General features: G+C 33.5%; 1 protein-coding gene across 2 annotated transcripts in view; it reads right to left on the bottom strand.

Annotated features, from left to right (window-relative positions):
- wds (WD repeat-containing protein wds) overlaps window positions 1-15208 on the bottom strand; it is a 168212-nt gene that overhangs the window by 101724 nt on the left and 51280 nt on the right. For both annotated transcript variants that reach the window (XM_090414877.1, XM_090414878.1), the window contains exons 5-6: window positions 10908-10997; window positions 3518-3607 (exon numbers count right to left, since the gene is read on the bottom strand). In XM_090414877.1, the coding sequence (XP_090271003.1) occupies window positions 3518-3607; window positions 10908-10997 (180 nt within the window). The remainder of the gene's footprint in view (window positions 1-3517; window positions 3608-10907; window positions 10998-15208) is intronic.

The following is a 15208-nucleotide window of genomic DNA, read 5'->3' as shown; positions in this document are numbered from 1 at the left end:
TTGCATCCATTTCAAAATTTTCCATAAAGAGGATGGTCAAGGCTGGAGAAAGTGGAGAACCCATAGCAAGTCCTTTTTATTCCAAAAAGATCTAGACCATTCTAAAATTCATTCATCTTTCTTCCAAAGTCTTATCTAGAACCAAAAAGAATCTCTTAGCAAAAGGTTTTGATTTTGCTTTATCTCCAAAGAACATTCCAAAAGTGGACATCATAGTGTACATTGAAAATAGAATATGTTAACTTCCAAGAGACTCTGCAAACCTCATCCAATTTCAAACTTCAGCTCTGTTACTCAAAATTAAAGTACTGCCTAGTAACATATGGAAATTGGAATTAATGTCTTAAATAATTACAGTCAGGTAAAAACATAGTAATAGTGAAGGCAGACAAAGGAAATGCAACAGTAGTTATGAACAAAGATGAATACATAAGAAAAATTAACATCCTATTAGATGATCCTAACACCTACTTATTATCCTTAGACCAGAATCCCACATGGCATATGCATAATAAAACAGACTATATGATCAAAGTTACCTAATTGGCCAGAAAAATTTTAAAAATATTTATCATCTAAACATCCATTAGTCCCAAGAATTAATAGAGCACCAAAAATATACCAAAAAAAAAAAAAAAAAGAGAGAGATTCCGTTAAGGACAATTGTAGATGGGAAACATTCCCAGACCTCAAACTTGGCAAGGTATCTGACGAGCCTGGGAGCTTCACATATAGGGAAGACAGAATCATATGCAAAGAATAGCTTACATTTTATTGAACAGGTAAAACACAAATATAGAGCCTTCTGACATTCTAGCAAGTTTAGATATTGTCAATCTTTTCACCACTGTACCTAGGGATGACACAGTGGATTTGCTTGTAAACTTTTTTCCCACAGTGAGACTATTCAAACACTGTACAGACAACACTTTTTTCATATTTCAGGACAAATATTAGAAACAAAAAGAAGGACTTGCCAGGTTTCCCACCATCAGGAACCATGAATGACTTAATACATTTCAATGGCTATCTATCTAAACGACTTGCATCGCAGTGCAAGAAGAAAAAAAGATTACCTTTTTCAGTATACAGAAAACTTACCACAACTAGAATATTTATACATCCTGATTCACACAATCATCATTACAAAAGATAGGCATGATGAAAACATTACAAGATAGAGCATGCCAGTACATACATCAATTAATAGGAGTTAAGAACTATACTACCTGAGGCATAACCTTGCCCTCAACAGTTATGAACCCAAGACAATCAACAAAATTCTTAACACACACACATTCTATAACTCCTGTACTTGCATCAAGAATGTTACAAAAGTGGCAATGTTGCTCTGTGAGCGCAATATTCAAGTGGCTTTTTTACCATTGCATAAGATCTCCAGATTCTTACATCTATCAAAACCTCCCCTCATCCTATGAAAAAAAAAAAAAAAAAAAAATCAGGCATTTATGAGATTGGTTGCTCCTGTGGCATTTGCTGTTGACCAAACAGAAAGGCTGAGGGAGATCCAAGTCTGAACACGTAAGAGGAAAAAAGATTATGAAACAGATCCAAATGTTTACAGAAGGATTAATTTATTATCAACCGCACTGAAAAACATGTACAAAACATATATAAGAAATTATAAATGAATCCCAGATATTAAATGAAAACAATTAGGTTTTAGAGTTGAAAGATCTAAAATCCTGTTCACAATATTTGCAGTAAAACTAATAGAAAATTGCAAAATATTTTCAATATAATGTGATAATAAAAAGACAGTAAAGCTTATCAGATTATAAAAATCAAGTGGATATTAGATCCAGCATTATTTCAATAGAAACTATGAAAGTTTTGTAAAAATAAGTTGACTAGAGAGCTTACAGGAATACGTCTGTGGGCATTTACAAGTTTTCCCAGTGCGGACCACTTTAGAAAACATGCATGCTGTCCAGGCGTCCATATATTCACTTTCTAATTTGGTCCATTTTTTTTTTTTTTTAAGGCTTCACTGGCCTAACAGCTGTTTCAAACTGGATGGTACTTGTCAGAGACCAGGCAGAAACAGTTCTGACGCCTTTTGGCTCTTTATTTTAGTAAATACTTTTATGCATCGATCGAGAGTTCGCTTACAAAAAATACACCTCTCCGAAGTTTCAAGTTCCAATTAAATGAAAGTTTTTGCACTCTTAAGGTTTCTCCCTGGTCTCCGACAAGAACCAACTAGTTCGAAACAGCTGTCAGACCAGTGAAACCTTAAAAAAATGGACCGAATTAAAAAGCGAATATATGGATGCTTGGGCAATGTGCATATTTTCTAGTGGTCCGGGCTAGGGCAACTCGTAAATGCTGGTATTCCGTTCAATTCTCTGGTCAATTTAATTTTACAAAAATTTCATAGTTTCTACATTCGGCTTTGAAATAATGCTGGATCTAACATCCACTTGATTTTTATAATTTTTGCATTGCCGAACTGAAGCCTTCTGGCTCTTTATTTTAGTAAAACGCTTATCAGATATTTATACAGATAAGCTATGTCTGTGCATCTAATAATAGGTACTTCAATAATGAAATGAAAGAAAGGAAATGGATAGGGTGATTCATTAAATTCACTACTGTTCAATATTTTAATGAATGAATAGAATTAAGATTAATGTTAAAGAAAATAAAAACTGATAATGCAAAAATCTATCTGCTTTGCAAACGACATAATAATGGTACCAGGCACACAAGATAATTTATATGAGTTTTCATTTCCAACAGACATGCCAAAAATATTATATCGAAATATAAACCGAAAAAACAAAAACTTTTGTGATTAGTAGGCAACAAATAATGTTACCTACTAACCACATGCATGTGATCAGTAGATACTTAAAGTACTTAAGTATCTGTTTATTTTTAAGTATTAAATAAATATTAAAATAAGTAATTTTAAATATTCAAGAATTCAGATTAAGTCAGAAAGAAATAACAGAAAATGATGTAAAAAAAAAAAAACAGTCACTTAAGCAAACAAGATTTATGGATTTTTAAGAAGATAAATGTGGAAAAACAAAAATTTAAGTTATTGTAAGTATATATAAATTTATGTACTGGTTTTATTGAATAATAAGACCAATTTTAATTTATGCATCCAAAATGAGAGCTAAAATAGTTAAGTTCAAGCAGTTAAACACTGCTACAAAATTGTGGGAAAAAACAAAATTAGAATAAGCTCAGAAATGCAGAGATATGAAAAGTGTCTTTACAACCAGTAAATGAATGGATAGCAAAAGAAAAAAAAGGAATGACAAAGCATATTAACAAAATGCAAAAAAGAGAATTAGACGAGTAGACTAACGGAAACTACATACTAAAAGATCATTTGGAACATTACAAAAACAGTGAAATGGACTGCAATGAACAACATCATAGCAGGTCTAAGATCTAAGATTTACTACAATGAAAATTTTAATAAATCTGCAACATGTTGGATAAACTAATTCAGTTTATTATTACAGCAAAATAAACTTACCGAACCAGACACAATGAGATTTGACTGTGGATTAAAATTGCAACAAAATACGTAGTTACTATGCCCTTTGAGTGTTTTTAAGCATTTTCCCTGAAATATACAAAGATAAATAAATACATTTTTAAATGAATTTTTCAATGTTAGTAGCAAAGAATGATTTGACACCAACAAAATATAAAAAAACATTACATTATTCAGCTCACATAACCACACTCCTTATGAAATAGCATATATACAAAAGCAAAACTTCATATTAACCATGAAACGTTTTTATAGTTTATCTTACATTTGGCTTTTTTATGTTGTTGTTGTAGTTAGACAGAAAACAAGAAATACTACTGATGAATATTTGGTGATAACCGAAATCGTATAAAAAGAAAATTACCTGTATGTGTATGTGTATATATATATATATATATATATATAAAATCATTGTTCTGTCGCTCCTTCAGTCATTCTCACTCAATAATCCTTCAAGGTACTCTTCCTCCACATTCAGAATTTATCCTCAGTTTGTAATGCCATCTTGTTATTCTGATTTCTTTCATAGTACTCTAATCTGCATTTTCAATAGGAACAAGTATATATTCTAACAAAAATTGTCCCATGACTTGTTAAACTCTTACACATAGTTAGCCATCTCACATTTTTTCTCTGTATTCCCTGCTGACTTACTTGCCAGGAATTTTGATATACTGTACTTTCTTCTTTTCCAAGATTGCCTGTTTGAGTCCACCATGAAGTTTGGATTTTCCTATCCTTGAAAACAACTTCACCACATGTTTCTCTGGCTGAATCAACATTTTCTTCAGCATTTACCAGCAAAATTCCAAGGTTTGAGCTTTATTCTTCTCCAATAATATTTGTATATTTGAATCCATAGTTCAACTCTGAATGTTACTTGCCTTTGGTTGTGTTTAAAAAAACTTTTGTGCATATCTTCTTCCTTTTCAATACAATATTCATTTTTATCCTGCTCAAAAGTAAATGATCACTTCATATTTCAGATTTCCTATATACTTTGTATCCTGAAGATACAAAGATGACAAGATATATCTCAACTTGCTCACTTTATGTAATTTTTTTGGATGCCAGCAGAGACAGTCTTCACTCAACTCAAATTCTGCTTGGATGGTTTGATTCAATCTTTATAATGGAAGAAAGACATCTATTAATTTCTTCTTGACTATGACAAAAATTCAAGTACACCTTACGAATTTTCAGTTATTTTATGAAAGTGTGGCAATCTTAACACATGGTGAATACAACTTGTAAAATTAAATAGCTCGTTTAATCACTTTACTTGAATTTCAAATCTGCAAGTTTTCAGATAAGAATCATATCACTGCTGAATACAAGGAAAATTCAACGATTTTAATTTCTCTGATTATGGCAATTGTTGAAGTTGCATAAATTGGATTTATCTTAAAATTTCAATGGTGTACTAGTGGGACTGATGTCCTTGAATATGAAACTGTGGTTATATTTCTGGAAATAAAAATTTCGATGGTAAAACTATTTAAATACTTCAAAAAAAAAAAGTGATAGAGGAAAGGAGAGAACAGTCTTGTGGGATATCTATATCAAAATTTGCATATCTCACAAATTTAAAATTTATTAAATGAATTAAAATTAAGAAATTAGTAATGCAGCACTATTTTGATGTTAGTTAAACATCTTTGTTTTTATGTTACAAGAAAGAAGTTTTGATTAACTATTTTTTTTTTTATATTTCCTATGAAGTCTTATTTAGAAGCGAAATAAATTTATCAAAATTAGATATTATCGTTTAATTATAACTTTGTATGAGCTCTCAAAAGTATTGCGATGTTGGTGCCATTTGTATATACACAAATTCTTACGAAATGTTATCAATGACAAAGGAAGTGAAAGTTACAGCTATAATTCACATTACATAAATAAATAAGCAAGCTTGCCTCAGTACATAAAGGATTGAGAAATGATGACCTATTATAATTCCTGGCTATTTCATTACAAAATTATAATTAAATAAACTTTTCTGCATTGTGAACAAGGAACTGCATTGTTTCAAGCCCAATGCAGGTAAACAGTAATGGCAGCCCACAATGGTGGACTTCAGCGGAAATTTATCAGATGTATTTCCTAGCAAGTGCTAAAATGATCATCATCAAATTCCTGCCATGTACCCACAAGGGGTGAACAGGATATGAAAGTACTACATGAAAAATTTACATCACTACTAACTTCCTATCTACAATTTTCCTCCAAATCAGTCTGTTACTTATCAAGACTCCAACATTATCAGATCTTATATTTGTATCATCTAAGAGACTTTGTACCGTATCAATCCATCTATACCTTGGTCTTCCTCTGCGTTGTTTTCCTACCAACGCAGGGAACACTTGCTTTGCTAATCTTTCCTCGCCCATTCTGTTCAAGTGACCACACCACCTGAGATCAGCTCTGCTAATGCATTCCTGGATGCAGACAATGTCAAGTTCTTTCCAAATATCCTTGTTTTTAATATGATATTGCCATTGATGCCATCTGTTCACAACTCTAATCTTTCTCAGGCCTCTCATATCTGCAGTCTCTAGTGCTTAACTTCTGACCCAGCTCTCAGATCCATAAGTTAAAACTGGTTTGAACAGTCTTGTATACAGCTAATTTAGCGTTCTGGCTAATTTCTCTCTTATTCCATATGACTTTATTCAATTGACTTCCAACCATACCAACTTTGTTGATTCTGTTGTCTATTTCCATATTTAATTTACCATCTTCAGTAAAAATCATGCCTAAGTAGCTGAAATGTTTTACTTGTTCCACAGGTTCTCCATTCACAACACAGTTGACATTTTCAATGATTCTGCCTATTTTCATTGTCTTTGTCTTTTTATTGCTGACCTTCATACCATATCTATTACAACAACTATTCAATTTAGTCAGAGAATCTTGCAGACTTGTAGCGGATTTATTTAGAAGTATAACATCATCCGCATAAAGCAAAGAGCTGACATTAACATCTCCAATTTTGATATCAGGTTTAATACCACATTCCTTCTTAATGTAATCCATATAGATAATGAATAACAGAGGGGATAATGTACATCCTTGTCTCACGCCAGATTTAACATTAAACCATCTTCCTGTACTTTCTTCAATTCTAACTGCTGACTTACAACTCAAATAAAGACTAAGTATTGCTTGATATAATGCCCCATTGACACCATATAACTGCAGCGTATTGAATAGCTTCTCTCTTGCACCTTGTCATATGCCTTTTCCAAATCGACAAAACTTAAATACAGATCTTTGTATTTAAGTATACAAACATCTTATATTCCCATGCTTTCTCGACTATTTGTCGTAAAGTGAAGATCTGATCCTGACAGCCTCTATTTGGCCTGAATCCAGCTTGTTCTTCAACAAGCTTTTCTTCCACAATTCTTCTCAACTGTTTCTCAAGGAACACTCAGGAGGGAAATACCTCTAATTCTCACATTCAGTTTTATTTCCCTTTTTATATATGGGTACTATGAGAGCTCTACTCCAATCATCGGGAATTCGTCCCTCTGTCCAGGCTTTCTGAACTATGCAGTGCAGCCACTGTAAGACTCTTATACCACCATACTTCAGCATTTCTGGTCGAATATCATCTACTCCTGCTGCCTTTCCACATTTCAAGCCTTTGATGGCTTTTTCTACTTCAAGTATGGATATGTATTCCTGACTGCATGCCTGGTCAGTGTTTTTTTATGACTGTGCTGTCATCACTGCTTGTTTCATTTAGCAGTCTTTCAAAGTAATTACTCAATACTTCAAGGATATCTTTGTCTCCTGTTTTCATGTCACCTTTATCATCTCTAATTCCTTTTACAGCACTCTTTCCTCCATTCCTAAGCTTCTTAAACAACCTCCAGAATATTTTTCCACCTTGATATTAATTTTTTATATTCTTGCCAAAGTCCTCCCATGACTTTTGTTTAGCTAGTTTTACACACTGTTTAGCTTTCTTACATTTGTCTCTGTATTCTGTAAGAGTAAAAGCTGACTTATTTGCCAGGAACTTTTGATATGCTTTCTTCTTTTCGTTCACTGCCTCTTTAACTTCCTGTGTCCACCAGGGAGTTCTGATTTTTTTATCCTTGCAGACAACCTCACCACATGCCTCTCTGGCAGAATCAATGTTTTCTTCAGAGTTTGCCCCTGAATCTCCAAGGTTTAATTCCTGTTCTCAAACTCTTTCATTTTCTTTTCAATAATCTTTCTATATTTTAGTCTACAGTTCACATCTGAGAGCTGCTCAACTTTTATTCGCTTTAAAACTTTCTTACATGTTATTCTTTTCAATATGAAATTCAATTTTATCCTCCTAAAGACTAAATAGTGATCACTTCCAATTTCAAATCCTCCGTACACTCTGGTTGTCCTGCACCAGGGAGAAAACATCACCATCAACAATAACATAGTCAACGAGACTTTTCTTATTCCTAGCCTCTTCTCTCCATGTGAATTTGTGCACATTTTTATGTTGGAACATGGTGTTAGTAATAACCAGTCCATGTCCTGAGCAGAAATCCAACAGATATTTGCCATTATTATTAGCTTTGCTCTTTTCTCTAAATTTTCCCAAAATATTTTTGTATGTCTCACAATCATTTCCTACTCTGCTATTTAGATCCCCAACAAGGACCAACTTTTCCTTTTTCATTGTGTCAGTTGCTTTTTCTAAAGCCTGAAAAAATTCCTCCACTTCTACCTTAGTAGAACCTTCTGTGGGACCATAAGCACAAATAAGTCTCATTGTCCAGTTCCCCATTCTCATATTTGCCCACATTACTCTACTTGAGACTGACTGCCATTCAAGAAGATTAGCCTCGTATTTTGTGTTGAATACTATGGCTACTCCTTTTCCTTGATTGTCATTGCCTGAATATAACATTTTGTATTTATTGCTCAGAAAGATCTCACCAGTTTTGGTCTTTTTTGTTTCAGTCACCCCTATTATGTCGATCTGGTACTTATCTAATTCCTCAGCTAGTTCCATTTCTTTGCCATTCAGGCTTCTTACGTTGATAGTACCGATCTTTAACTCTGGTGATGTTGAGTTGGGGTTTGTTTTCAGATTTGTTCCAGTAGCTGACTTTTCACTGTTCGCCCTGGTTCCCCTGGCGAAAACAACGGGGGCCTTGTTTAACCGGGCGACGCCCCAGCTGGCATGAAATTTTGTCATGTTGTACCATCATTTTTTATTTTGGTTTAACCAATAAGAATACAATTTGGTCGGCTAAATCCCAAATTGCCAGCCCATCCTCGTTCGTTCAGTATCAAAGTAGATACCCAACAGGGTGACCACGAGAAGGTGAGGATTGGACGTTAGGTCAGAAGCCCTGGTCGGTTCTCCGCATTCCTTTAAAGGCTATGTGGAAGTCTCCTCTCAGTTATCAGCTTTGACCCGATAAATGTTATAATTTGGGTCTCCTGCAATGAGTCTATGGACTACATGGAGGTGCCATATAATAATAATCCCACACAAGACCACATGGTGTGATTGGAGTTGACGTCACCAACATAGATAGCAGGGTGAGGTGGTGGCCGGTCCATCTGATCAGGACAGAATTGCGATGGTGGTTTGTAGATGAATGAAAAGAACATTACTGGATGTTGCTAAGCATTCAGCTCTCCATGGAGTAAAAAAGGAACACAGCAAGAAGAAAAAATTGTGCCATTTCTATGCCTTTAATACACGAAGACTGGACAGAAATTAGAAGAAAAGTTAGAGATAAAAGACAAAGAGAACATCCTTGTATAACGAGATGTATGAGATTTTTAGGAGTCATTAATCCATGTATGATTTATTTCAGTTAAGATTGAAAGGAACTTTCATTTTCAAGTTCATATAGAATGGGCCCAGTAAAGTTTGTTGTAATTAGAAATCACACATCAGACTGAGAATTCATCCTAACTGTTGATATAATTTTAGTTATTTCTTCAGAAGCTTTAATATAGAAGGTTGTTCTGAAGTGGCATGTCTTTTGATTAGGTTTTGAGAAGAATGTGACTTTTATATAGAAAGTTAATGCATTCTAAAGTGTGATGATATGATTTTTGGTAGTTTAGTCAGTGGAGCGTGCTGCTGCTTTCATATAGAAAGTGAAGTTACAGAAATGTCTTGGATGACGACGATATGTTTTCTTCAGTGTTCTGATTTTAAGTTGCAAGAAGAATTTGCTTGTCATATAAAGAACAATTTTGTCTCAAGTCTTTCTGTTGTGTGAACTCAAGAAAGAATAAAAGTTCTGTAAGAGACAAGTCACTGAGGTTCCAGGGGTTTTGTCCACACAGGATAATAATTGTTGGTTTATGTGATTGAAAGGAAGTTGTGCACATATTTAAATGTTTTTCTTATTGTGAATCAAAGCATACACTGGTGCTTGCATAGTTTAGTAGTGATTTGATAATGTATACGCGTGTGCTTTTCGTAAATTAAAGATTTCAATTTCTTAATGGGTTTAAGTGAGTTAAATGGGAATTTAAGAGTTAAGTTAAGGAAATCAAGTTATATATGAGATATCCTGGGATATGAACTTGTGTACCAGATTAATCAGGAATTTTGTTTTAAGCGGTTTCTTTTTATTTTGAATTAAAATTTTACCACTTAGAGTGTGAGGGAGAAAGCAAATGATAAAAATATACTCTCTCTCACACACACCTGATGCTTTGAAAGAGAAAAGAAATGTTCAAGTCCTTTAAAAAGTGTCATTATTTAAGAATTATCCCCAATTTTAAATACATCAAAATTATATATAATAAACTGTATGCACCGATGTACATAAACATTTAATCAGAGCATGAGCTATTAGGTTGTGTGAGCAAATGTGGCTGAGTTGATAACTGTAAAATTCATTAGACTTCAAATTAATCAGACTGATTTTTTTCAAATGTGACTGCAGAGATAGCAAAAAATGAACTTGAATATGTTCACCAGTCCAAATCCAGTCAACTAGACTTATCTATTAGTTATAAATTTTAAAATTCAGCAGTGTTAATAGATAGCAAGGACCTGTTTTAAGTTACACAACAAAAAATACATCCTGAAATCACTACACAAATTTTAAGTCTCACGTGACATCTTCCCTTTTGATAAGAAGTAGTGAACATTCTGAATACTCAACTGCAGAAAAGCAATTTTTTAATAGAAACTTCAACATTTAATATGCCAACAGTTAACAAAAGCTAATTTTTAAAGTGTCATAGTGCTGTACCCCCCCCCCATAATCTGTGCTCATGTCTGACTACCAACAAGGAATAATTTCTCAAGAAATAAACTAATTGCAAACAATATTTAATTTACAAACTGAAAAATAAAGCATAAAAAACTTATTACACCAATGCTGATAATACTCACTGAGCTAACTTCCCATATTTTTAGAGTTTTCTCATCAGAAGCACTTACTAACAGCCGACTATCACTGGACCATGCAACATCTGATATTCCCTAAAGAAGAAACAATGCATTATGTCTTAAAATAATTATCTTATGCATGATTTGTTTCATTATGCATAATCTCACATAATCAAATTTTCTAATTATACACAAGAATACCAGATAATACTCCATCCTACCAACACCTTGTACTAGTTTTCTCAATTAACTCTGCTTCCAAATAAACTGTAGATGTAACTCTCGCATCATAATTACATCACCTTTTCAGTGGAGAATCATTCATCCAGTCACTTTGAGTCTCTATTATTTTTCTCAAACAGTTTCTATTATTCCTTTTCAGGAATAATAGAAACTGTTTGTTCTAATGGTCTCTTAGACATGGTTTCTGGATTATGTAAAAAATAGAAAATACAAAAATAATAAATACAAAAACAAATCTTTAGCCCTATCATAGCACTATGCTATAAGTTAACAACTTTTTATGAGAATGGTATTCTAAAGTTGGGTGGGTCAGGGATTAATAAAGTATTAATTGTGTAGGTGAGAAGTCACATTAAAAAAATAAAATAAATAACAGAAATAAAGACATCCCCCCCCCCACACACACACCATTTAACATAAAATCCTCATAGTCTTTGTTCTTTAACAACTGTGCTAAGGTAATCCAAGATTACCTTAGCTTAACTTTTCAAACAACTCCCATACATTAAAGTTTGAACTTCATATGGATATTTGACCAGCAGAGATGTTTGTATTCTTACATGTTTAGAGGACAGTAGAGGAATTATGGGGGACCAGTTCAGTGGAGTAATACTAATTAAAACATCTTTAAAAAAAGACAATGCTGAAATGGCATGTATGCAAAAGTTTGTGCACGGGGAATCATCTATTAAGCGGGATGCCTTCTTCTCGATAACATCAAGCATTCTGAGGACAGTTTATAGTGCATTATCTTCAAATGTGCGAATAGTATTCTAAAGTTAGGAGGATTCAGAATTGATAAAGTATTAGGGATTGTGCAGGTAAGAAGCAGTGTTTGAATGAATGAATGAAAGAAGACACTAGCTTTATTTGCAGATTAAAGAAGCTATGTATGTGATGTGTGTTTGTGCAGGAAAGACTAAATATAAACCCAAGAATTCAAAACTGATCTTGATTTCAGAATGGAATAATATCATTAAAAGTAAAGGGAGAGAAGTAAGATCTTTCTTCTGAAGAATAATACAGAACTGTTCTGGAGCGATCAAAATTCACTAGTTATCTTCACACACACTGGAGAATGAAGAGGTGATCAGTATGAATGCACTGGTTATGTAAGATATCAAGGCTTGAATCATTTGAGCACTAAAAGACTTCATGAATGAAGAAAGGAAGAATGTACTATTATTATTAGCAAAACAATGGATAGGATTTGAGATCAGTTAGAGTAGGTAAATGTATAGGAAGAAGAAAATTTGGGTTAAAGATCCCTGAAGTAACCTGGCACTGATAGAAAAATCTAATGAAACCATCCAATTTGACAAACCAGAAAGAAAACTGGTAACACAATGACAAAAGCAGACTATGAGCTATTATACTGGTGATAAGACCTCATGCCTGGCCCAAAGAAATATCTTGGAAATCACTAATGTCTTTGTTTAGAAGAGAAAACAGAAATCTAGGAATTAACTTTAGTTATTAAAAAAATGTTTGGCCTTGGTCACCAAGGTATCTTCATGTGCACAAAGAAATTGCCAGTGTGTATAGGCATAGGCACACCAGTATAAAGGCATAGAAAGTATAAAAAGGCAGGATCCTAAAAGTCCTAGTTGGTGCCCCCATCTATGAATGCAGTATGAGATTTTGCCAGCGCTATGTCTGAAGTATGGCAAGTTTACAGTAGCAGGGAATACTGAAGACAAAAGGATGATCTAAATCAGCATTTCCCAAACTATGTTTCGCAGAACACCAGTGTTCCATGAAAAATTTAAAAATTAATATGAGCCTGGAATGGTTTTAAATGTGTGACAAGTTCAAACATATTTGAAAATCAAGCGCTCCTCACTTTTCGTGTTAACTGTGCTATTAAGGCCAGTGCGTGCTGGCCTTGACTCAGCTGCCTACAGTTGTCGATGCCTCCGAGAACGAGTGAAGTACAGTGATATCTATTCTAGGAAACACGCAGTCACAAGCAAGGTCAATGCGATGCGGTCCAGCATGCCTGTAGTGTACGGTATTGTATTTTTGCAATGCAATATAGCCTGCTGCGGCGATAATGTGCATTTACCTTTACATTGAATACGAGACCGATGATATCAGACTCTAACCAAGATGCTCTGTTAAAATTTCAGGATTTGTGAAGTGTTCCGTCATAGGAAAAGTTTGAGAAACGCTGATTTAAATGATGGGGAGGTTCTTATGGTGAGCAGATAAGAGTAACTAATTTTTCACATAGTTTAAAGGAAGTAAGTATCTTTTAAAAATACGTGAAAAATTTTACAGGAGTATCTTCCATACCACATGTAAGTTCTGAGTCAAATTAAGAGGCATGACAAATTTAGAATGAAAATTAGACATAAAATAATAAAAATAAAACAGAATACATTAAATGCAATGAATATATATAACAGGCACCTTATTTTACCTATTTTAGGCATAATTTTTTGTGAAAATGGCAAATTTAATATAGAAACAAATAACAGATGTAGAAAGTTTTTTACAGTGGTATATTTTAGTCGTTTTACTATGTTAAAGATACCAAGGAATGTGACAAGTTCACATTGCTTGAAATTGGTCTGAGTAGTGAACCCTGCCTTTAATACATAGCATCATACATCTCTGCAAGGGGATGTGCTTTGCATTAAGGGAAAATTCTAAGGAAAGTGATCATAACTTACTCCACCTTTACCATGAGTTGCCTCAGTCTTGCACTATGTTCAGGCGCAAACTTGACTAACTTGTCTGTTTGCTTACTTGGAAAAAAAAAGGATTAAAACTTAGCTTATAAAATTACTTGGTATCTTTAAAACACATAACAGAATAGAGTAAAGCTACCAAAGTGAAAAGCTAGATCAATAAATTTATAGGGAATAAGAGAGGAAACTAAAGGACCAAATCAGCAGCACAGAATAGTCTTTAAACCAATTTTTAAATATGAAAAGTCACATTAAAAATAAAATAGCTGATACTGGAGACCAGAAATAAATGACTTTTAAGGAAAATTAGGGAGGTGGACAGATTGGCAATGGTAGCAGAACCATATTAAAAATAATATCAGTGTTACAATGATAAAAATATCTGGTACACTCCTTGAGGATATACATCTGAAAAAGACAGTGATGAGTTCTTAAGTTTTATGAAATCAATTTGTATGAAATATATAAATAAAAATATAATTTTATGAAATCAATCACCATTCATACAAAAGAGAACCCAATTATAAAATAGTTACTTTAAGTTATATTTCTTACCGGCTTATCCATATGTAGAAAATGGCACATTATGATGGGAAGGAGAGGATTAATCTTATCTAAATGTCATATTTGTGAATTATGAACATTGTCTAACCCACTGTCACTCTTGAAGAATGAAAAACCTGATTAATTATTATTATATGGGTATTTCCATAGAGTCAAGTGACTCATCGCAGGAGACCCACACTAACCATTATTCATACAATATCTAATATACTTCTCCTTAAACTTACAGTTGTGAGTACTAGTACTCACAACTACCTCTGGCAATCCATTCCACTCATTCACCAAGCAAAGAACCTAGTCTACACACCCATTACAAACCACACTTTTACACAATTTCTAGGGGAAATCCCTTGTTCTCTTACTACTACTCATGTATTGAAATTTTCTTTTGTGTCATTCTTATATAATCCCTTTAATAACATAAGTTTCACAATGCCTTCTCTCTTCTGGTTGTGAATTAAACTCTGCACCTCCACCTTCAATCTATTCTCATAGGGTGCATTCCAAAGACCTGTCACCAGCTTGGTCACTCATCTCTAGATCCTCTCCACCATTTCCTGATCTCCAAGAAACTCAGATGAACAAATCTATTAAGAGTAGTCATGTGGAAAAATCATAGCCTTAAAGAGGGATAATAACCTCCCTAGCTTTACTTGTTTAATGTGTTCTTCACTATTCCTTTTTTTTTTTAATAATTAAATTTTTAATAATCCTTTGAGCTATTTTGCCAAATTTTGCAATTTGTCCTATGGGCTTGAATCCTCTATCCATCATGACCCCTAGATTCCTAGCCTCAAGTTTCCA

Source organism: Typopeltis vanoorti, chromosome 26 (genome assembly GCF_054136105.1).
Source record: "Typopeltis vanoorti isolate ZY-2024b chromosome 26, IOZ_Tvanoo_1.0, whole genome shotgun sequence".
Classification (NCBI taxonomy): domain Eukaryota; kingdom Metazoa; phylum Arthropoda; class Arachnida; order Uropygi; family Thelyphonidae; genus Typopeltis; species Typopeltis vanoorti.
Note: the sequence above shows the minus strand (reverse complement) of the source record. Positions and strands in the feature narration are given on the sequence as shown.